The sequence below is a fragment of the Castor canadensis genome, chromosome 7, assembly GCF_047511655.1.
Source record: "Castor canadensis chromosome 7, mCasCan1.hap1v2, whole genome shotgun sequence".
In the NCBI taxonomy this organism is placed as follows: domain Eukaryota; kingdom Metazoa; phylum Chordata; class Mammalia; order Rodentia; family Castoridae; genus Castor; species Castor canadensis.
Window position 1 is genome coordinate 159,091,461 of NC_133392.1, and position 24,487 is coordinate 159,115,947.

Genomic DNA, 24,487 nt, shown 5'->3' on the forward strand with positions numbered 1-24,487 from the left:
AATAATACATGGGAGGGGTCAGGTGGCAATGCCAGGTGGCAGGCAGGAGCCCTGCTAGCATGGAACACTGCCCAGATCCCAGGGAGACCAAGGCCTGACCTTGGGGCAAGGCCCTGGGGCCCTTTGCTGAAGTGAGGGCAGAGTCCAGGTACTGCCAGAGGCTGCCCCAGGCCTGGGATTACGCTAGCTCACATAGGAGGCACATGACTCCATTTCATGGACAAGTCTGACCATAGGTGAGAGCACGGATGGCCCCACCTACTGAGGGGACATGAGTGGTCACACAGCCAGAGTGCTTACAAGGAGCCAGCATGATGTGGACGGGCCAGCCTTGTTCTTTGCCTCTGGTTGGAGTCTGGAGCTTAGCAAGGGTGAACTATGGTGGAGGTAAGACTTCTTGGGAGGCTACAAGTTCTAGGGTCCCCGATGGGTTTTCTCCTTGTGGAAATCTGGTCTTCCCCAACCTTTCTCATCATCCCATCCAAAGTCAGGTTCCTAGGCTGGCCCTGCCACATCCTCAAACCAGGAGGAGACCCCAGCAGAAAGACGGCGGCATATTACAGCAGCACAAGCAGGAGGGCGGGGACATGCACAGAAGGGAGGAGGGATGAGATGACAGCGTGGATGGGTGGCGAGGGGTTCCGACACCACTTGGTTTTTCCTTCACTTGCAAGATGTCCTCACAGGGCACTTCCCCCCCTTGCATTTCATGGAGAAGTTTGTCATCCAGGGAGAGAGTCGTGTAAATAAAAACACTGTCTCGTAAAATGCAGCTCGGACACAGAAGTCAATGGTTGGCTAAGGGTACCTTCTATGATGAATGTCCTTGACTTGGAGGAGCTAAATGGGTCCCCTGGTGATGAAAGAGAGATTTAAAGAGACCAGAGTTCATAGCTGTGGGAACACGGAGGCCTGGTATGACAAAGGGCAGGGAAGGGAAGCACAAATCACTGCAAAGAACACACATTCTGCTGAAAAGAAACAGAAAACAATATATATACGCACACTTGTGTGGTATATATAATATATATATATATGTATATACATATATATATAATATATGTATATACATATATATATAATATATATATAATATATATGTATATATATATATATAATATATATATGTATATGTATATATAATATATATATAATATATATGTATATATATATATAATATATATATGTATATGTATATATATATATAATATATTATATATATGTATATACATATATATATATTATATATGTATATATATATATAATATATATATATATATATATAAAAATGGAGAAAAATACCTTGAATGCAACTTAATTTTCCAAGTCCTTAAAGCAGCGAAGCATAAATGAGAAGTTGCCAGTAGCAGGAAGCAGGGGAGATGGGAGGGGCTGAGAGCCAGCAATGGGGGAGAATAAATAAACCCAAAGAAACCCAAACAGCTTTTCAAAGCACTGAACGTTTTTTTTTCTTCTAGGTAATCATTTATCCCCCAGAGCAAAAGATCCCTAAAACCTCCCAGTGGAACCAGATTGAGAGGAATGCAACAACTGCCAAGAATCATCAAACGGCCACTACATCTCGCTACAAAATAGCAACAGTTGAGAGAAGAGAACTCCATGCAGCTCCAAACAGTACCAAGTATGGTTCAGGCATGGACTGAAGAGCGGGGAGCCAGACTCAGCCTGGAGGTGCCAGGGTACACCGAGGTGAGGGGGAGGACTGTCCACCCTTCTCCCACCCATTGTGTGACTGGCCTCAGCCCTGCGCCATGCTATGGGTCATCAGAGCCTCAATCAGATCAGACTTTTGGTCAGCCTGGCTCTGTTTTTCTGGAACCCACCTAGACCCACTTGGGTCTGACTGACCAGTGCTTCTGGGGAGCGCCTACCTTCCATGGGCGTGTTGGGGTCCGGGCGGTTAGCAAACACCACATCCACATATTCCAACTGCAGCCGCTCCAGGGAAGCCTTCAGACCTGGGGGAGGACAGGGAGTGACGTCACCGCTGCTAGTGCATTGTGAAAACACTTGTGGACCCTCCCTGTGCCCAGCTTTGGGGACATGAGGTGAAAGAGGCCAGGCTCCCATCATGGACAAAGTTGTGAGGAGCCACCACAGAAGTGGGGCACATCCCAGAGGGAGTGGGCATCCTGGCCATTTCAGGACGTGTGGGGACCACAGGCCGAATGCTCCTGAGCTTCTGGTGGTGCGTGTTATAATGGCAGAGCTGCGTTATCAGATGAAGAGGAACATGTGTCCTTCTGTTGTCCACCACACGAAGGCCAGTGGTGTCTGACTTGCACCCGTCACCAATTAGTCCTTCCAACAGCTCAGAACCAACAGGCACGGAGTGAAAACACCACCTCTAGGGGGTGGGAGGGTCAAGCCCCCCAGTTAAGATGTTTAACAGAGGGAGGATATTACCTTACTGGAAATAAACTTGACTAGGAAAGGCATGAAGGCAGAAAAGTGCCTTCATCCAGCCAGCCTTGTTCTGGGTGTTCCCGGGGCTGAGCCCTGGCTGCATGTCCATGACCCCAACAGCTCTGAGCTGGGCACTCGTAGCCCTACCTTAGATGCTGGGACAGAGGACTGGAGAAGCGATGGCTCTTGCCCAAGGCCACTCAGCAGAGCCTGAATTAAACCCTGGGCCACCCGTGTCCAGCCTCATTTCTTGGAGGGTCCCCTTCCTCCATGCCTGCCTGAGCTACTAGGAGAGGGTCAGCTTATAAACTCCAGGGGCTCCAGAGTTGGGGCCTCTGCTGGATTACTGGGGAGCTGTGCTCTTCTGCTTTTCCTTCACAGGAAGACCCCATGGACTTGGGGTGCCCATGGCCAGAGTCCCTCCTTACCTTCTATTATGTGCTTCCTGGAGAGGCCTCTCTCAGTCTCTGCTCTGAAAAACAGGCCAGAGGCATGTGTGAGGTTGCAAGTGGTTTTGGAGAAAATGTTTATGATGCATGTTAGCAAAAAAACAAAAAAAAAGTCAGCAAACATGATGTACAGTCTGATTCCACTTCAGGGTAACAACTGGAAGGTCTGGGCTGAGTTCCCAAGGGCTCAGGTGGAAGCCTGGACACTGTCCCCAGGGGGGCTTGGGTGAGGGAGGGTGGCAGTAGGGAATGAGGGCTTTGGCTCTCACTTTTACCCTTATGTTTGACTTGGATTTTTTTAAAGCTGAGAATGTATCATATTTATAATCCTACGTGATGGAGTTTGTCCAGCCCCAGAGAGAATACAAAGTCAAACACCTGGACATGGGTGGGGGGGTAAAGTGGCCTAGGGAATCTGGGGTGGTTTGGACAGTTACAAACTTTCTGTGTTTCCAGAATTTTTTTGATGTTACCTTTGTAATCAGAAGAAAAAAAAAAAAAACTAAGTAAAATAAAAAATTAAATGAGTCTGAGCACAAGACAAATTTAGCCAAAGCTGCTTTTCTGGGTTTGTTGTTCCTTAACAAGGATGGGTACCAGCTGTGTGTGCAGCTGTGCCAATGCTGCCCTACCCGCTTGCTGTTGGGCACTGGAGACAGGAAACCCACACTGGGCTTGTTACCCTCCCTTCTCAAGGATGACAGACTCTCCTGCCCACCCAAGCCTCCTAAGTCAGTTTTTGCAGGAGGCTGGCTGCAGGCGCTGGCCACTGGGAATACCTACTTTCCACCCCAGAAGATCTTGGTGGTGATGACAAGACTGGATCGCCTATGGAACAGAAGAGAAGAGCGCCATTACTGAGCCCAGCCCCTCAGGGGTCCTCCCTCACCCTTGCCGCCCTCAACTCTCACACAGGAGTTCCGAAAGCCTTCCCACATGGGAGTCCAGGTGTGAAATGAACACTTTCCATGGCTAGTCATGCTGGTCACATGCCAAGCCTGGAGGCTTGGAGCTCCGTATCTAGCCAGAAGGCAGTCCCCCAATGCAACCAACCACTCAAAACTGTAGTTTGGGCAGCGGGGCTTGGACAGCAAGGGGCCTGTGTGACCAGAGCTGGGAGGAGGAGACTTAGAAACTGAATCTCTCCCCTTCCCTGTGCTGGGGACACAGGGCTGCTCGACTTTGGTCAGGGTAGCGGGAAAGCAAGAGCAGAGGTTCCTTTCTGAGGGAGGGTATAACCCGTTTGGAAGGATGACGACCTCCTGGTCCCCATGGCTGTGCACCCCTCCCCATTAAGGGATGCTGAGGCAGGCAGCTACTCAAGCCAGATGCACAAAGCAGGCTCTTGTGGCCAGAAGCATGGCAGTGGCATGCATGGTGTCAGCTCAAGGCCAGGGGATGACGAACTTCATGTAGCTCTGTGTGTGCACAGTCAGGGGATTTGCTAATATGTGCTGTTTCCTTGAATTACCGAGTAAGGAGGAATTTATCTGAGCTCCGTTATTTGGGTGAGAGAGGGGCAGTCTAAAACCATTGGGGGGTAGGGTATACCCCCAAGCTTTGCTGAGATTCTGTGTGGCATTTGGGAGGAGGGAGGAGGGAAGGAAAGCAGGCCCAGCTTTATAACTGCTTCTGATGTTTCTGAAAATACTAGAGTATGGACCAGGGCTTAGCCCAGTCCTATAGAGGAGGGTGGGGGCCTCTGCCTGAGAAGGACCCTGAGGCTCCTGACCCAGTGCCCTTGGGTTTCATCACCTCCTGGGGGCCAGCCTTGAGGGACAGGATATAGGTAGGAGCTGAGCTGAAGACCTCCCACTCCCAGGCAGGCACAAGCCACCAGCCGGGCTGGGAGGGTGATTTATAGACGTCAGATAGCCTGCCTAGCAGGTCTGACACTGGTCCCTTTACAGATGGGAATAGTGAGCACTTGGGGGTGAGACTCTTGCTAAAGGTCCTGTGAGCAGGGCAGAGAGGGTGGAGTCCAGCCCCTCCTCTGAAGTCCTCTCTCTGGCATCCAGGCTCCTCTGACCTAAGTGTCCAGCCAAGAGGCAGAAGGCATTTTGCATCTGTCCTCTGCAGCGAGCCTGGGCTATGTGGGGAGCCCCCCACTTGCAGCTCGTTTTGGCTGGAGGCTTTGCATCTGGATCCTGGCACTCTGATTCTCTGAGGGTGGTACGGGGACAAGGGTGGGAGGCCAGCATAGTTGGCCTCCACTCCACTATTCCCAAGCAGAAGTGCTTCCACCTCTCAGAGAACTGAATTTTGTGGGGACTTGGTGAACACTGGCACCCCGGCTCTGGCTCCTTGCAGGGCAGACTCCCTCGTCTCACTCCCCCCCACGCCCCCCGGAGGATTCCATTCTGGAACATTCTCCTCTTTCAGCAAGGAAAATTTGGGGACTTCCAGGCCTTAGCAAGACTGTACAAAGGGCTGACAAGGCTAACCCTGGGGCACTCCATTGGGAAACAGGAAAGAACAACCCCCAAACTCTCATTCTTCCCACTGTAGCGCCATCCAAGCCCAGGCTTGCTCCAGGCAGCCTGCCCACCCCAGCCAGAACCCTAGCCGGCATCTGCTCTCTTGTGCTGCCTCCCACCCCTGCCTTCCCTGCGCGTGCCCTGGGGACAGACCACAGAGAGGACCCAGTAATTACCTCCAGCCTCTCTTCTTAATGATACTTCCCAACACCACTTCAGCTCTGCAAAGCGAGAGAGACAGACATGGGGATTTCATCACTGCACAATGGAAAAAAAAAAACAACCCCAGCTCCACCGTGACAACTAGACATTGGTCTTCTTTGTGAAAAATGCCATGTGGGCTAGAGAGCCAAGCTGCCCATGTGGTCTTGCCTTCGCAGCTCATTCCAGAGAGAAGCAAGGCCTGGGGCTGCCTGGGGCTGGTGGGGAGCAGTTCTGCTATTTCCCTACTAAGTGTACCTGCAAGTGTCTGTCCCAGCAGCAGTGGTCCCAGCTCTTATGGAGACGAAAGGGACCCATGTCCTGCTCAGCAAGGCCAGCATCCAGCTTCCCTGGCCAGCTGGAAACTCACAGGGGAAAATGCCTGGGAAAGTTGTGTGGGTCAAGTTTGCAGATGAGCCTATTTGTAAAAGGTAAATCGTTCGCTAAGAGTGCCCTCTGTTTGCAGAGGACTCAGGACCAGTGGTGGGATTTCCAGCAGAGCGTGTGTGTGCATGTCTGCATGTATACATGTGTGTGTGTGTGTGTTTGTGTGTGTCCCTCCTGTTTCTCGCTTTTGAACAACAGAGAGATGCTATGCCGCCCACTGTCTGTTCTGCTTGGCATCACTCCGGGTCCTGCACCAAATTCGGGCCAGCTGGGGTCACGAGCGGGCTGTTCCAGCCTCTCTTGGCACAGCAGTGCTGGATTAACTTTTAAGAACTTTGTGTGTAGCAAAATGTTTCTGAGCAAAAACAACAGACGGAGAACGATCCACACCCTGTGCTACATTCTAATTACAAAAGCGCCTGAGTCATCCACTCAGAAATAATGGGCTCTAATTTGCAAGCTGTTTAGCATACATTCTGAATGCTTGTCATTTATGGTCAGGATGCATGGAAAATTCACTCAGCCCTGGCCTTTTCCTCTCATTCTATGGTCCCGATTTGTTGGACCAAGGGTCGGGAAAGGAAGAAGATGGTGGTAGGGCGCTGGGACTGCAGAAGATGGAAACCCAAGCCTGTTGCTTGCCATCCTGTTTGCAAGCTGTGACTGTGGGAAGGCTTGCATCTGTCCAGGAGACACAGAAATCCTGTAGCTCCCTGGGAAGTGCCCAAATTAATCTCAGCACAAGAAGCAAGATACTTGCATGGCCACCCTGGTCTGCAAGTGGAGCTGTCCCTAGCCCCTTGCTTCTCCTAGCCTGTGCCCAGGACACAGAGCTCAGCTGCCCAGTGAGGGTGGCTGCTGGAGCAGAAGCATCTATGGGAAGAGCAGGGAGGTTCAGCTCTGGGCTGGACTGAGAAGGAGCTGCAGTGGCCGGCAGGCAAGGGGCTCCAGGAACAACAGCATCCCAAGCGGAAGCTGTTTTCTGAGGCTTGACCTTTAGTGGCCCCGGGGCTTCTAAGAGTTCCTGGTGCTCCTGCAAGGCAGCCCTGAGTGTTCAGTTAAATAGGAGGAAGTGAAGACCGGGTCCTAGAGCAGAATGTGGCCTCTGAAAAGCAGAGGGTGCTGGACCCGTGCATGGAGGCTGGGCCAACTGGGACTGCTCTCATGGGCAGCAAAGCCCAGGCGGAAGCTGGGCCAGGGAAGAGGCTCAGCATGGGAGATGCCTCTGGCTGGGCATCTGCACTGGGCTTTTTTGACCTCTGTCTCTTCAGCTTAGCTAATCTGTCTGTCTGGAAAGCATTTCACTTTGATGGCAAGCTGCTGCCAGTTTGGAGATGGTGAGGCATGGAGACTGTGGCATGGAGGGATGGAAGGGGTGCTGATGGAGGGTAGAGGAGGCTTGGGGGCCCAGCCTTTAGCTCTCCGGACCCCAGGTCAGGACTTGAGCAAATGCCCAGCTGGGTTCCCTGATGCTTGCCACTATGGGCCCTATTGCAGGCTGCAGGTAGCAATCAGAGTCCCACAAGGCAGGTGCTGGCCCTGTGGCCATGGCACACAGCAGGCCAGGGCTGCAGTTAGCCCAGCTGATGGGAACTTGGCTGGCCCCAGGCAGGAGGGAGCCAGAAAGAGAACGAAGAGAGAGCCAGCAAATGATTTCACAAACAAAAGCTGACTTTTGGAAACGTGATGCAGGGGAGTGGATGATTTGATTACAGCCAGTCTTTAAAACTGAAGCCAACAGCTCTGGCTGAAGAGGCCTGAGCTTTTGCATAATTGACTAGGAAAGTTCACTGCCAAGATGGGAAGTGCTTCCTTCAGCACTGGGGGCCAGCGCCTGCTCTCTCCAGTTCTGAGAGGCCGCATTCCCTGCAGTCCTAACTGCATCATTAAGATGTGAAAATGTCAGGCGCACGGGGCTGACTGCAGGTCACTGGCATGTCAAGAGCGTCCAGGACAACAGCTTAATCACAGCTCTGGCCCAGAACAGCGTCATTGGCACCAGAAGGACTGTGCTCACCTTGATTCTTTGGCACATGGGAGTTTACTAAGTGACCAGTGCCCAAGTGTTCTGTAATTCTGGGCCCATAAAAATACCTCTTAAGGCCGTTTACAGTTTTAAAAAGAAGGCAGAGTGGAAACTGTGAAAACTCTCGGGAACAAAGTGACAGGGATACCAGGGCTCTGGCTCTTCCCGGGCATCTTGGGCCACCTTTACCCTTGAGAAATGAACATACTTGCCAGCTGCGTAGACCTCTGCAGTGTCAAAGAGGTTGATGCCATTGTCGTAGGCCAAGGTCATTAGCTGCTCTGCCATCTGGAATAAGAAAACAGGAGCTACTCATGGCCAGTATTGTCCTGCCAGCCCATGAGAGGGCTCAGAGCCTCCAGAATATAACCCTTGTGGCCTGGGAGGCCTCCCTGGTGCCCAGCCCCTGCTCTCAGCCCTGGACAGGCTCCTCTCCCACTCTCCCCTCATCCTCCCCTGACACAGGACAGGAAGGCAGCTCGCAGTTATAAACCCTTCAAGAACTAAGAAGTCAGGGATAGAGGTGTGGCTCAAGTGGTAGAGTGCTTGTCTGTCAAGCATAAGGTCCTGAGTTCAAACCCTAGTACCTCCAAAAATCACAAAACAAACAAGAACAAAGAAGGCAAAATGGATGAAGAAACAGCCTATATATTGTGACTGTCTTGAGAGCAAGGACCCCCAGCTACTGGAGTCATCACAGAGCATAGTCCCTACACTGGGTTGAACAGTGTCCCTGCAAAATTCCCACACCTAAAACCTCAGAATGTCACCTTATTTGGAGACAGGGTCTTTGTGAATGCAATTAGTTAAGATGATATCATATTGCTTCAGGGTGGGCCCTCGATCTGTACCTCCTTCTGAGGTATAGGCTAACACCTTGATTTTAGACTTCTGTCCTCCAGAACTATGGGAGGATAAACGACTCTCGTTTGGAGTCACTCAGGTGGTAGCCCTTTGCTCTGGCAGCCCTAGGGCACCATTGCAGCCCCCAGCAGGAGAGCGATAGATCTTGCTAGGATGGATGTGTTTTTTTTTTTTTTTTAAGCTCTGGCTGTGTATTAGCTGTATCTCACTGAACTCTTTATAGGAACTGCATGAGGAGGTATTGTTACCTTGTGCAGATGGAGACATAGACGTCCCATGGGTACTGCACGATGGGGCTGGGAGCCATATGGCTTTGGCTGGTGTTTTTCTCATGCCACACACTCCTGGTCCTTAGTGAGGCAGGACTGACAAATAGCCCCCAATCCATTTGTCTTGATGTCAATCAGGTCTCACTTCTTGGGCTATTGGATGGATGAGCTTGTGCTCCATGAGCAAACACCAACTGGTGTGAGGGTTGGAATCAAAGAACTGGGGGGCTCACCTGCAAGTGACACCCCTTCCAATTGCAGAAGGCACCCTGAACTCTGTGTCCCTCCAGAAAGTGCTGCTGTCCCCCTGAAAGTTATACTTCCCCAAGCTCAGCTCATAGCTCCATGTCTCCCACTCCAGTGAGCCCCGGGTATGCTGAATAATTCCAGAAACCCTCAACCAGTGCGGGACAGAGCCAACCAGGGCAGCTTCGGGAAGCCTCAGGGACCAAGGTGGGAGGGGGCTTGTGGGGAGCTCCGGGAGCCATTGCTGGAGGGCCACTGCTATTGGGGGAGGGTCCATGCCCAACGCTGCCTATTGGAAGCTGGGCCCAGTGTTACTGGATCCCCTGATTTTTCAAGGGACACCAGAAATCCAAGATATTTTTGGTATGGGGTAAAACCTTCTGGTTCTCAAATTTTAGCACTGAAACAAAAACATTCTAGATGCTGAGCAGCCGGAGCTCAGCCCCTTAGCTGCTGGGGGTTGAGTCAGAAAGCCGAGAGTGGGGAGGCCATTGGTGGAGTTCTCTGTCTCCTTTTGCGGCAGCTCAAGTGACAAAGATCAATGTATCCAATGCATCCATGCTGCTACTCCTGGAGGGCCTGCAGCTCTGTCTGAGCCACCTTTTGTCTGTGCCCACGGGAGGAGTCTCTCCATATTACGGGGTACTCCTCTTCTTTCCCATCAAGGCACCAAGTGGCATGCTTGGCTCGTTCACTGGTTCACTCCCCCTTCACCCTGACCATTCCTGGATGACTCCCGCAAGTCAGCCTGACACATGCCCAGCAGGGCACCATGTGCTTCCCCTGGTAGAAAACATGTGGTCTCTCAGTGCTTCTGAGAAGATGGAACTCAGAGCTCAGCTTTTTATCTTTCTAGGTTTTTTTGTTTTTTTTTTTTTTCATTTCAGACATGCCTACATTTCCTTATTCTACTTCCATCTTTCTTACAAGAGGGATGTTACACTACAGATATTCTTCTGTACTTTGCTTTTTTCACTTACAGTACATAATACTGGAGATCAGTTTATAGCAATTTGTGGAGATTCTCCATCCTTTCATGTTTTTTTGTTTTTTGTTTTTTTTTTTCTCCTGGAGCTGGGGATGAAACCCAGGGCCGTCTCATGCTTGCTAGGTAAGCACTACCACTGGGCTAAATTCCCAATCCTCTTTATTCCTTTTTAAAATTCAAATATTTTTTGAGTTGTGAATTTACAGGCTGGGTTTTGAGGGGTGTTTAGGAGTTTAGTTTGTCAGGCAGGCAAGGGGAGCGTGGGTGGATGGGTGAGGGGCATTGAAGGCAGGAGGGGCTGGTTTTGCCTGGCCTGTGCCCAGTTCAAGCACTGGGGAGCCTTCTGTACTCCTCTTTCTCTCGCTCCAGGGCATATCGCCAGCTCCCCTTGCAAATAGATCCTGCATCTGACTGTTCTCCTCCCACCCCCCGCTGGTTTGTGCAGTAGCCTCCTAACATTTCTGCTTCTGTCCTGTCCCCTACAGCCTCACCAGGACCACAAGTGTCCACATCAGAAATGCAGAACCTTCTGGGCACGGTGGCGCATGCCTGTGTATGCACTAAGGGAGGCAGATGCAGGATTGCGAGTTTGAGGCCAGCCTGGGTTACGTAGGGAAACCCTATCTTAAAAACAAAACAAAACAGAACAATTCAGAATCCCAGACTCTGCCCCCATCCTGCCATGCCAGGATGCGCATTTTGAGCAGGTTCCAGGGCACCAGTACACACGTACACATTAAAATTTGAGAGCCCTGCCTCTGCTGTTCCTCATGCAGCAGCTGGAGTGCGCCTTTACAGACCCAAGTCAGGCCAAGTTTCCTCTCTGCTAAAGCCCTCCAGTGGCTCTGTCCCACAGACGACCAAAGCAAAATGCTTCTCTTCCCCCTTGCCTTTGACCCTACTTCCTGACCTCCTACCCCATCCATCCTGGAAGTCGACCTCAGGGCTCCACCACTGCCGTCTCTGCCCTCCAGAATGCTCTTTCTTGGGATCACCTGGCTCACCCTGTTAATGCTGCCTTCCCCACTGCCCTGCATCACACAGGGGTCTGTACTCAGCCCTCCTAGCTCTGCTCCTTGTTCTCTGTGGCCCACTACATGAGGGCTCTCCCAAAGGTACTGGGTCGCTGGAACCTGTGAGTGTTAGTTTAGGTAGAAAAAGGGACTTTGCAGAAGGGATTACATAAAGATTCTGGATTATCCAGGTGAACCCTAATGCCATCCTAAGGGTCTTTATTTGAGGGAGGCAGAGGGAGGCTTGATGCAGACAAAAGAGGAGGAGACGAGGTTAGCAAGAAGGCAGAGATGGGAGAAGGCAGCCAACCCCTGGCAGATGCCGAGGAGGCTGGAAATGGATCCTCCCCGAGGGCCCTCAGAGGGAGGGCGCACAGCCGTTGCTGCCTTGGCCCCAGCTCAGTGACACTGATTTGACACTTTGGCCCCTGGAACTGTGAGAGAACAAGTTCCTGTTTTAAGCCACCCTGTAGATGGTCATTTGTTACAGCAGTCACAGGACAAATACAGTCTCTATAGCACCGTTAACCATCAGAGACAGTATGTGTTTACTGCTTTACTGTATCTGGCCCCCTTCACAGAGAGCTACCTGAGGACAGGCACGTGACACTTGGTGGTGCTCAGTAAACATGAGCCCAAGGGTGACCATCCTCTAGTCTGCTCTGGGGGCCTCCAAACTGGCCACTCCTGCTGCCTCCTCACTGCCTGAGCTGCTCCTGGCTCTGTTCTGCCCATGCCAGGGAGGCCTCCTTCTCCTGCCCCTATTCACAGACTAAGAACAAAGTACTCTATGATATGGACCCCAGAGCATGCTAACCCTGAACATGCCTGGTCCCCTTCATGGAGGGGAAAGCCTGACCAACCACAGATACCTGCAGCCCCTGGCAGTCCTCTCAGGGTATCAAGTACATCAGCACACTGACCCAGGGCAAGAGGAAAGACAAGAATAACTATGACCCTAGCTGGGACAGCATGTTGGGTGAGTACGGACAAGGGGAGGAGGAGGGGATGAAGGTGTGTGAGGGGGGTGAGGGGTAATGATTCAGGACTGCACGTTCTTTCTGCTTACGGCTGTGATTTTGGGCTACTTCTTCCTCCATGTTTTTCATGTGACCATGTTTCCCCCCACAGAACCCCAGTGCTAGTGAACAGACTGCTGAAGAGGCCATGCTTCCTCTTGCTCTCTCATGGGTCCTGCACCCTAGTTTGTTTAACTAAACCTCTACTGTGTGACTCTGTGGTTCCTTCCAGCATCAGAGTCCCAGAACTACAAACCTTAGGTGACAATACAGACCACCTCCCTGGGGACAAGCAGTCACTCCATCCCAGGACAGCTATCCCAGAGCTGTGCACTACACTGGCTTTGAGGCCCAGAGCCCTGGTGTGACCCCCCCACACCTGCATCGTCTGGGCCTCCATGGACAGGAATATTAATGCCCCTGTCCCTGAGATGACAGTGCATTAAGTTAGATGACAAAGTTTTCCACCATCGCACTTGTTACTGCCTGGCCTGTCCTGAGCACAGGCGTCCCACGGTTGCAGTGTTCCTTGCACCTGAGCAGCAGTGTGAGGTCGCAGAGAGGGCACTGAGCCAAGCCTGGAAGCCTCACTCCACCCATGACAGCCCTGCTCGTGGCCTGAGACCATATGATCTTAGTTACAAACACTGTCTACTTCCTTCAGCCTCACTGGGAGGGACAAGGATGGCATTTTGTCCCTGGTGTGGCATGAAACAGGGTTGAACATCCAAAGATAATGGTGAGAGTTGCTGTGACATCACAGAAAGGCAAATGGGAGTGTGTGTGTGTGTGTGTGTGTGTGTGTGTGTGAAACATGGGCCAGACAGAGTAAACAATTCAAACTTTGTGGGCCAGACAGTCTCTGATTTTCTGTTAAGTACTCAGCTTTGCCTTTGTAGCAAAAGCAGCCACAGATGTTTAAATGAATTGGTGTGACTGTGTCCCAACAAAACTTTATTTACAAGAGCAGGTTGGACACTCACAGACATAGGAAATAGGTTAAGAGGTCAGCAGAGGCTGGGGAGATAGTGCTTAAAAGTACAGCGTTTCTATTGATGTAATAAAAAATTTTGGAAATGGTGATGTTTGAACAGCTATGTGTATGTACTTAATGCTACTGAACTGTACCCTTAAAATGATAAATTTTATGTTTCATTTGTTTAATAAAAATATTACAGAGAAAATGCAGCCCACAATGGGCCTCACTTCCTTGTAGCTATAACCAGAGGCAGCCATCTAAAGGATAATGACCCCAGCCTTCTTCATCTGGATGGCAGCCAGGGGGCCCTCACACTTGATGTATTGATTTTTTCACACGAACTGTAGCATTTAATACAAAAATTCTTCTTGCTCCTTCACTCAGACATTTTTTCCTGCCACAAACATTTGGAACCTTGACTTTGTCATCTGTTATCTCCTCTGTCCTCCCACCTTTGTGTCATCTAGAGATGACCTCCAGTATCTTTATCCCTGTCACTATATCCCTGATGGAGACATGATGGGGCCAGAGCCAGCCAGAACTGCCATTCATCAACACTCTCTGGTGAGCCCAATCTGTTGGTGAAAAGTCCACAAGGATGTCATACTCCATGTAGTGAGTGCTGTCTGGGAATGACTCACACCCCCTTCTGCCATCCACTGTTATAGTAGCCACATGGAAAGGGAAACAAAGCCCAGGCAGGCTGCCTTATTCAGAGCAAGGCACCCAGACCCCACAGCTCTGATTTCTCCTCTAAGTATGGGGAACCAATCTGGTGGGCTCAGGTGAAGCTCTTTGCCCTAGAAACTCCCGACTCCACCCTGAGGCAGCCTGAATCCAGCAACCTTCAGAGCATGGGGCAAATGGTCCATGACCAGCTACTGTCATAAAAATAAGGATGAACAAACTCATGCATTTAAATTTTGATGGAAGCAAAGCTTCCTCTGTGAAAACTGAGCAATTATAACTAACAAGGTCTCAAATCAACTCACTTATTGATTTTTAAATGCAACCCTTTTAACAGTAAGTAGGGTAAATGTGACAGCCACGTCTGGTGCAGGTGCCCAGAGCTCCTTGAGCAAATGCCACTTCCTTCCTTTCCAGATATCTCCTACTGTCCAGAAGTGGAATATGCCTCTCTCCTTCTAAGGGACCCCACAACGTTGGCAGCACTTGACTTGGGCCTTCCTTAGTGTGTCCTACAATTAGGATACCAGGGTCCTAATTGTGCAGAGATAAGCCCCAGCAGATACCTTCAACTGTGATGCATTTATTAGCAACACGTACGGAAGTGCACAGTTAGGAGCTTGGTACAATGTCACCCTACCCAGGTTCTTCAGCTTCAGAAGAATTGCAGAAGCTGCATTCAAAATGATTGTTACAGACATGTACTGATGTCTCACACGAGGCAACACTGTAGGGTCAGCTCAGATACTTATCTGGGTTTGTAACTTAGAAAACACGGGCTCCCTGAATTCTTGGGGTTAACTGTGGCATACACCTGAGAGCCCTGAATTCCTGGGAGCTGAGGGGCTTGCTGAAGGACCCAAGACACCAGCTGTTAGGTGGTGTCATCAAATGCAGCATCTTCCTTGGACTGTACTGCCTGGCTTGCCTGTCCCATGGGACAGGGAGCCGGCAAACAGAAAGAGGGAAGCTGCTGCCATGGTTCCCCTAAGCACATGGTCCCAGGTTCATGCAAGGGACTTAACAATGTGCCTGGGGTGAGCCCCTGCTGGGCACTGGGACAAGGGAGCCCATCTTACCTCATCAGTGATCTGGCCTCCAAAGGTCACCCATGTTCCTGGAAGGAGACACATAGGCTTGAGTTAGACAATCTGCCGGATCTGCCCTATGGGTTCTCAATCCTCAGGCAGCACATCCTGGCATTAGGGGCAGCCATACTGCTCTGCAGTGAGCATGTCCTGTGTGTGAGAACACCTGGCCTTCAGGGAAAGTTCCCAAACTGAGGAAACAGTATCTTTGGGACAGATAGCCAGCTGCCAGCCCAGGAGGGCAGGTTCTTCAAAAAGCCTGTCTGGGGTGGGTGATGATGTGACTCCTTCTCCAGGGACACACTGCAGGAGGGGCGGGATGAGACGCATCTCCCTGACGACAGACAAGGTCCTTGCTCTTGCTGAGGAGGTGCAGGGCAGGGGAAACTGGGGCAGGAAGGGGGTCTATTGTGTGCATCATGGAGGTGGAGGATGGGGATTCTGAGAACAGAGCTGGCACCTGGCAAGAAGGAAAAGGGCAGAATCGGAAGCCATTCCTGGAGGACTCTTTCTGTAAAGCCAAGTCCAGCATAGAAATCCTGGCCTCCCTGGGGCCAGGAGCTGTTCTGACTCTCTGGTGGGGGGTGGGGAGCTGTGTGCAAAGGTGTTCTCCTGGCCTCCTCTACCAAGGCTGCAGCTCTGTCCTCTCCCTTTCCCTGCCTGCCTTCCAGTTGCCATGGCAACCTAGCCCCCTGAATCATGGGCACAGGGCTGGCCCTCTTGCAATCCCCCATTTCCCGAACTCACCGAGCCCCAGGCAGGAGACCCGCAGGCCAGACTTGCCCAGATTCCTGAAAAACAAACCCTGTGTAAGCATTTAGCACTAGGGCAGGACACCAGCTGCCTGGCTCAGCTGTGACACCAGCCCCTTGCCCGTTCCCACCCAGGCGATGCGTGTTCTGAGGCCCTGAAAGGCACAGGGGCCCTTTAGAGTGAGGCCTCTGCTCACCTGCAATCAGGGTGATAAGGTGCTGTCCCCCTGGACCCACATCAGGCTCTGGCATGTTGCTGGAGTGCTGTATTGGAGGCCAGCGGAGGGGCCGCAGAGCAGTCACAAGGACAGATGGCAGCAATGCCAAGAGATGCCATCTCTTTGTATGGATTGCAATGTGACTGACCCAGGCCTGTGGGGCATTCAGAGTCCTCATGCTAAGTTCTCTCTCCTTTTCTCTAGAAGCCACATTTGTGACTTTGTGGGTTGTTGCTCCCTCTCTTGGAGAGCAGGGATAGGTTAGCCCTTTTTCATCTGGGTCACATTGCTGGGCTCTGTCCCTCTGTTTCCTGAGGCTGGCAGTTTGGGGGACAATGTGATTCCCCAGTAAGGTGGCCCTGGCTTTTGTTACCGCTGCAGCCAGGTCCTGAAGTCCCTGTAGAGCCAGGCAGCTCCCGTCTTAACCAGGCACCACTGCCCAGCTCCATCATGGCTCACTAAAGCTTCCACCTGATGGGCTGCACCCCTGAACTCACACAAGTGGGCTTTGGGCCATCATTAACATACTTAGGAGGGTGTGAAGGGTGGCAGTTCTCTGCCGAGGACTGGCCTCCCTGTCTGTCCTGCACAGGCTGGCTGGGAACCAATGGGGAAGCAGCAGGCGGGGGTCCCCGAACATCCCATCACCAGGTCCTCCTGTCAACTCTGTTCAGCAGGTCTCTTTCTTCTGGGAACCACGATCCCCTAGGAACAGATTACACAGGGACCTGTCCAGAAGTGGGGAGAGGGGAGGCAACCTCAGATCATCTGAGCTCATGTTCTCCACTATGGTGCAATGTGCCTATCCGTGCCTTGTTTATGGGAGACACGGGGTTGCCTGCCCAGACGGTGAAGCTGACAAGTGGTAGGGGTGTCACAATCCATTTGAGGTCAGACTCCACTTCCCTGTGGACATCCGATCAAGGGCCAGCTATTCCCAGGGGATGGTGGCGAAAGCTCAGAGATACGACAGGGTGAAGCGCATCTGCTTCCCCAAGAGCCCAGCATTCCCTGGGGCTACCCTTCTTCTAAATTCAGTGGAGGTTTTGTCTGTCCTTAGTTTATTCCCTTTCCAACCCAAGCCTGGACCCCGGGAAGGTGGCATGGGGCTCGAGCCTGGCTCTGACCCACCTCTCTCTGACTCAGGTCCATTTTGACCCCTCCACAGCCTCTGTTTGCCAGGCTATGGGACCCCTGGGCCTTGCCGGAATCATAAGTGCTTGTAGTGGGGAGGGTATAGCACTAGTAAGCAGGTTGAAAACAGTCAAATGTGTCATTAGTTTGAAGGTAGTTCTAAATGGCCCAGCTTTCTTTCCAAATTTCCCATAAAAACCAGTCCAGCTGCCTGCTGATCCTGCCCACAGGGACAGTTTTTCTCTAAATGAGAACATAAGAGCAAGGATTTCTTTCTCAGGAAGGGAGTACACTGGGTAGTGACTCTGAAGCCAGGGCTCGAATCTTCCCAGCTGCTCAGCTCTGGGTGTCATGTGACTGTGAGAAACCTTGGTCTTCTCATCAGCAGCCTGGGCTCCCAATGCCACCTCTCTCACCACTGCTGGGAGGGTGACGGAGATGATGCATGTGCTAAGGACTGGGTCACAGGACACTGACTCACACATGTCTTGCTTCCCAAAGGGGCAGGTGCACAGGTGATAGGACAGAAGCCTTTTCCTTGTACAAACTGACAATGCGCAGATCAAATGGGTTTACTACTACTGTGTTGAACAGGGAAACAAGGTTTCTGGATTTTCCCCTTGTAAGTCAGTGAATTCATCTAACAGCATCCAGAGCACCGTGTGCCTGTGTCCGGAGTACTTCTGGGGCAGCTAGACTACAGGACTGACTGTATCGTGTGTGACTTCTGCAGGGGCCAGGTCCACTGAGTAGTATAATTTTCCCCTGTGCTGGATAGAAAGTACCTGTCGTGGGAAATGGCAAAGTCACTCAGAAGGGGTGCAATAACCCAGTGAAAGGGCTGAAGGTTTGGATCACTGACTATGGTGGGGTTGCTGAACCCTTTGAGAAATGGATAAAGGCTACAAACTCCCTCCCTAGAAGTATGCACAGGTGCCAATATCCTCACAGCCCTGTTTGTAATGTCTGGAGAGCCCTGAACTCCACTGGGTTCCTAGTCTAGATAAATCCACACATTCAGAATGAAGGCTGGGCTCACATCTCTGCAAAACCACCTGCCCGAGTGACTCTGGGCAGCAATTCCTGGACCAACCTCAGTTGAAAGGCAAGTTTTAGGTGCATTTTCCTGAAAACTTCCTTTTTATGGGTGTAGTGCTGGGGCTGGGATTCAAACCCAAGTTCTCCAATGCTGGAACATGCTGCATGTTCAGGGGGACAGAATAGCTTTAGCAGCAGACAGATGGGGATGTGAAGTAAGAAGTGAGACCACCTGTGTCCGTGGCTGAAGAGGGAAGAAACCTGTAGCATGCTGGTTTGGGGAGGTACACCAGATGTACTCCTACTCTGAAGTCTCACTAGTTCTGGGTTTGTATGGCATGAGTTGGGTCTGCTTCACCAAATGGCTCTGAGCTCCCTCTGGTGCCTGGGGGGGACCCTAGAGTGAGGCTCTTGAGCGGCCTCTCCATCCACTGCCCGCAGGAATACTTAAACAAAACTAGGGCACTGCGTGATGCTGCAATTACCCTGCTCAACTTGTTTCCCCATTAAAATGATGGTATTAGTTCTGCCATCTGCTGCCAGGCCTCCGGAGAAGGAATGAGAAGGGACAGGGTACCTCCAGGCTGAGAGCTTTCTACATACGGCTGCTCAGTGGGTGTGGGGAGTGCTGCAGTTATAGCCTGGCCCAGACGGGGGCTGCTGCCATGCTGCAGCTCAGAACTTTCAAGACCTGAAAATCATCTCCTGCAGACTTCTTTCCCCTAATTAACACTTGACATAATGATAAAATAGTTGGTCGAAATCCCTAAATGCAAATACTATTGGTCTTCATTAATTGGCCTCATGTCTCTCTCCAGGTCTGGAAAAAGGGCTAACAAGGACTCGTAGACATTACTTTGCCAGAGAAAAGCACTAGTGCCCATGACATAACCCCAGACCGCCTCACATACCTTCCACCTCAGACTTTATGAAGGGCTAGAACTGGAGGCACCTGGAAATTATAGATTCTTTTAAAACGGAGTTCAGGACCTTTCATTCTAGCCATCTGAGCGGAGAACAAAAATTGGATCAGGTAAAGGGAGGGCAAGATTGTCTCAATCAGCTGTTTGAGGAGTGAGGGACACAGGTGTTTCCCCTTAGCTCCTTGTATGCCTGCCAGTCATGACATGCCACATGGTGACGGCTGATCTTGACTGTCAACTTGACTGGACTGAGAGCTGTCTAGGAGTTAGTAAAGCACACCTCTGGGTTGTCTGTGAGGGTGTTTCCAGAGAGGACTGCGTCATGAGGCTCTGACCTAATCCATGAATTAACCCCTTGATGGATTTACAATATGATGGTATTTTTGGAAGGTGGTGAAAGAAAGGAGGTGGGGCCTGGCTGGAGGAAGTAAGTCACTGGGGGAGCATGTCCTTGGGGAATAGATCTTGCCTTGGCCCTTTCTGTATTCCATCTTTCTGCTTCTTGCTTGCAGCCTCGTGAACCGCTCTGTACCATCACACTCTTCCTACCATGAGTGAACTCTCTGAAACATGAACCAGCTCCCAGCTGTCTATGTACAGGCCTGGTCTCTGTGTCTTTACCTTCAGATTGGAGCAGCAGGGTTTCAGAGTGTTGGTTACTGATGATGCTGGTGTCATTTGGGGGTAAGAAGCCCAGGTCCTGGGGTTAGACTCTCAGGAGAGAACAGAGGCTCCTCCTTTTACTCATAGGCTTGGCCTCCTACTGCCCTGCACCCTAGCACCTCTCAGACCCTCTGGCAAGAGCCTGGCACTTGGTGCTGCCAACTTCTATCTACCTTAACACCTGGGGGCTGGACTGCTTCACTGGACAGCTGAACCTGGAGTGGCCAAGAGGAAGGGTCAGTTTTCCAGGGAGAAAGGGAGGTACTGGGATCAGGAACACCTTTGTCTCTGCAACCTCTGGGTGGACCCTGGCTGTGGCAGTCACACTGTGGCTGCTCTTGAGGCAGGAGCCCATGAGGCCAGATGGGAAAGGGACTCAGCTAGGGTCCCTAAAGGGCATCATTTGGATTCCCACTCCCATTTCAGCCACAAGGAAACCACACACTCTCTTATATGAGTGCAACGCACCTCCCTCCCCAGACAACACAGAGAAAACCTCGCCAGGCCCAGCTACAGGTGAGGCTCTGTTTGCACCATCAAAGAGATGGGGTCCAGCAGCCAGAAGTGCTGGGACTGGGATTTGAATCCTGGCCCCCTGACTGCAAACCCTTCACTGTCTCACCCTCCCTGACTGCAAACCCTTCACTGTCTCACCCTCCCTGCTTCTGGCATGTATGTGCATACATGGACATGTACATACACACACACACACACACAAGTGTGAATACACAGATGCACACATCTGGAACACTCAGGCTCTTGGAAATCCACTCTTCAATGAGTCTTAGGGGGAATCATGTTAACAGTCGCACTTTCCCTTTACAAGGTGCTGTACAGAAACAGCCTCGCTTATATGAACTCCTCTGATAATTCTCAGGTATCTAAACTAAGTACACATATGTCTATTCCTATTTGCTCCTAGCTTTTGATCCCCCTTAACTGGATTTATAAACCACAGAGCTTCTCGAATACAGACTTCCATTCTAGATTGTCCTCACTAAGCTTAGAGGATGGGAACAAAAATCTTTTGCTCGAGAGGTCCACTAAAGGACACCAAACATCCCCAGGATCAGGGGTGGCAGGGATGTGGGTGCAGATGCAGGACCCAGTGTCATTCCAGAATTCATCCCGAGAGGGCATTAGCTTAGGTGGCACAGATCCTTTACATATGGCTGCCTCCCAGGCTTTGACTCTAGGGAGGTTTGAGTGCCCATCTCAGGTACGGGGACTGAGTTGGCACTAACACCGCTTCTGGCCCAGACCTTTCTCATCCAATACAATGAGAACTCCATGCCATGACTGCTTCAGATCACTGAAATGCAGAATTGTCCCCAGTTCCTGCCTTGGAAATCTTTCCCAGGAATCCTATTTTTTTTTGGTGGTGGTGGTACTGGGGCTTGAACTCAGTGCCTTGCATTTGCTAGGCAGGCACTCTACCACTTTCTCAGGAATCCTGAAAGACAGAGCCCACCCCTGGCCTTTCCAGCCTGTGCAGACCACATGTGGCAGAGGGCAGGGACCCCCTTTCCCTGGAAGCACCTTTCCCAGGTGCTAAGAGCCCTGGTTTCAGAGTCTTACACCGGAGTGAAAAAAGCCAGACCATAGTAGGTGGCCCAGGATATTCTTCCAAGGGCCCCTCCCTCAAAGCTGCCCCCCCATTCCACTGTGGGAGCACAGGAGCGAGGCCCCTGGGTGGGGAGTGGTGACACAGGGAAGGGGTGGGAGGTCCTGCTTGGGACACTCAGACCCTCCCCACATAGGAGTCACAGAACTGGGAACCAGGTAGGGGGCTGAGCCCACACGGAGGGAAACAAGATGTTGGGCTGCCCTGTGCCCACTTGCACCAGGGTCAATGCTGGAGGACGAAAGGACTGGCTCAGGAAAGTTCACTCCATTGCACGGTTGCCAGATAACCCACCAACTTTCAGATTAGTGCTTGTGATGGTGGTCTGCTACAAACACCTCAGACCACCTGCGGGTGTCTTCTGGTCCTGTCTGTTCAAGGGAGGGCAGGAGGACACAGGGGTCCCCAGGAAGAGCCAGCAGTGCAGAGTCTGATGTGATGGCTTGGCTATTGGAATTGATCCCCAGAAAGGGAACAATTTGCAGCTGTGGAGAAAGGGCTTGGGGCTGACCAGAGATTCAACTTACTTCTTACCAAGTCTACAAAGTGCTAAGTGCCACCCCCACCCCCACACCTCAGCACAAACTGCCCAAGACTGGTGGAGTGGGATTTGCAGGCAGGAAGTGGGAAGGGGTAGCCCCCACCCAGAAGAGTCATCGGCCCCTCGTACCTATAATTCATCCCTGGCTGCTTCACGCTGGCATCTCCAGTGCTTGGAATGCTCTGCACCGACAGCTGTCCCAAGCTCCGGGCCACCATGGCCACAGCACGGAAGCGGCTGCGGGTGCCTGGGCTGGGGCTGCTGGCTGACGGCCGACCCAGCCGCTCTTCAGGGCCTCGGCCCTTGAGGCTGTGCTCGGAGCACACGAATGACACCTGCATGTTGAGGCTGGGCTGAGCTTCTGGCTACCTGTCTCCTCTGGCCAGGCTCAGAAGTCATCCGACCTTCAGGAGCCCATCTCTGCCTGGGACAAGACTTTATCCCAGAACGTGAAGAAGCGGATGGGCGTTCTTTCAGGAGCGAGGATTTCAGAAGGCAACAGAGGAGATGTGCAGTGACCGAGCACAGGGCATCAAATTTCCAGACAGCACTAGAAAAGACCTTACCCGAGAGGAGTCAAAGATCAAGGCGGGAGTCGAAGGTCCAGCGGGGGTCGGGCCATTTTTGCTGCCCTCTCACATCTGCCTGTCCCGTGCTGCTCTGGCTCTACCTGTTCCCAACAGTGTCCGAGAGTGCTCAGTGGGGCTGGACCGTGAGGGGCTCCCCAGCCGATGAGCCTGAGGAGTGCGTCTGCTTTCTTTTAACAGGAGGAGGGAGTTCCCCTCTGTGTCCTTGCTGCTGTTTGCTGAGCCCAGGGGTGGTGGCCTGGTGCTGAGCAGGTCCACTGTGACCTCCTTCCTGGGGCAGTGGCTGGAGGGTGATGGTTCTGGGCTCAGCTGCTTGTCAGGGTTTCCATGAGTCTCTCGGCTGGCTCCTGGCTCTGCACACCAGGTGGCCGAAGCTCCCACCGAGGCAATGAGGTTGCCAGCCAGAGGCACTGGCAGCACTGGGGATTCATTATTCATGACGCAGGATGCACAGCCGCCTGCCCTGCTGGTCCCCGGAGGCTGGCACTGGCTGCTCCAGGCTGACCTGCGGCCCGAGGCCAGGGCAGGAGATGGAGGCTCAGACAGAGCTTTTCGGGAGCCAGTGCACAGCTCTACCTGCTCAGGGCTGTTGCTCAGGGGCGTCCACTGGGACTCCCCACAGGGAGAAGTCAAATCACCAGAACCAAGGAGGAGAAAAGCCCACTCTGTCTTGATGATAGTGACACAGACGATCAAGGAAAGAAACCGGGAGTCAAAGGGACAGAGGAAGTGCCAGCAGTTGAACAGTACTTATCTTACAGTAGACATTAGTAAGTACATCAGGAATGAACGATGGGTGAACGAGTGATGGTTTTTCCTTCCACACCCATCCTTCTCAGATGGTTTTGTCCTCTGGCCTGAGCATCTCTCTCATAGCACACCCTGCAGGGTGGGCCCTGCCAAAGCTTCCTTTTAGGTTCCCTTTGTCCTGCCTGGAGAGGCTGAGAAAGAGCACAGGGCTAGATCACAGGCGATGGGGAGTGGGGTGGGGCTAGCTCTGGGTTTGACCCCTGGAGGGAGTCCTGTCTTCTTTGGGTCTCACTGACAAAATGAGGGGTGTGGCCTGAAGGGCTGCTCATCTCTCCTAGCTGAAACTTGCAAAGTCCTTCTACACCTATCAGCTGTCCACCTCTGCTTTTTAAAAATTTTTTATTTTATTCATATGTACATACAATGTTTGGGTCATTTCTCCCCCCTTCCCCCCACCCCCTTTCTTTCCCCTCCCCCCCCTTATCCCCCTTACCCCTCGCTACCAGGCAGAAACTATTTTGCCCTTATCTCTAATTTTGTTGAAGAGAGAGTATGAGCAATAATACGAAGGACCAAGAGTTTTTGCTAGTTGAAATAAGGATAGCTATACAGGGAGTTGACTTGCATTGCTTTCCTGTGCATGTGTGTTATCTTCTAAGTTAATTCTTCTTGAACTAACCTTTTCTCTAGTTCCTCCTGGTCCCCTTCTCCTATTGGCCTCAGTTGCTTTAAATTATCTGTTTTAGTTTCTCTGCGTTGAGGGCAACAAATGCTATCGAGTTTTTTGGGTGTCTTACCTATCCTCATACCTTCCTTGTGTGCACTCACTTTTATCATGTGCTCAAAGTCCAATCCCCTTGTTGTGTTTGCCTTGATCTGATGTCCACATATGAGGGAGAATATACAATTTTTTGTCTTTTGGGCCAGGCTAACCTCACTCAGAATGATGTTCTCCAATTCCATTTACCTGCAAATGGTAACATTTCGTTCTTCTTCATGGCTGCATAAAATTCCATTGTGTATAAATACCACATTTTCTTGATCCATTTGTCAGTGGTGGGGCATCTTGGCTGTTTCCATAACTTGGTTATTGTGAATAGTGCTGCAATAAACATGGGTGTGCAGGTGCCTCTGGAG

General features: G+C 51.6%; 1 protein-coding gene across 10 annotated transcripts in view; it reads right to left on the reverse strand.

Moving 5' to 3' along the window:
• Kcnab2 (potassium voltage-gated channel subfamily A regulatory beta subunit 2) overlaps positions 1 to 24,487 on the reverse strand; it is a 91,521-nt gene that overhangs the window by 9,308 nt on the left and 57,726 nt on the right. For 6 of the 10 annotated variants that reach the window (XM_074081518.1, XM_074081516.1, XM_074081517.1 and 3 more), the window contains 7 exons: positions 15,868 to 15,911; positions 15,112 to 15,149; positions 8,176 to 8,255; positions 5,530 to 5,574; positions 3,660 to 3,704; positions 2,856 to 2,899; positions 1,893 to 1,979 (listed from right to left, as the gene is read on the reverse strand). In XM_074081518.1, coding sequence (XP_073937619.1) covers positions 1,893 to 1,979; positions 2,856 to 2,899; positions 3,660 to 3,704; positions 5,530 to 5,574; positions 8,176 to 8,255; positions 15,112 to 15,149; positions 15,868 to 15,911 — 383 coding nt within the window. Of the gene's footprint in view, positions 1 to 808; positions 854 to 1,892; positions 1,980 to 2,855; positions 2,900 to 3,659; positions 3,705 to 5,529; positions 5,575 to 8,175; positions 8,256 to 15,111; positions 15,150 to 15,867; positions 15,912 to 16,618; positions 16,641 to 22,142; positions 23,252 to 24,487 lie in introns of those variants that run through there. The other 4 variants (XM_074081519.1, XM_074081520.1, XM_020166677.2 and 1 more) reach the window with 4 other exon arrangements.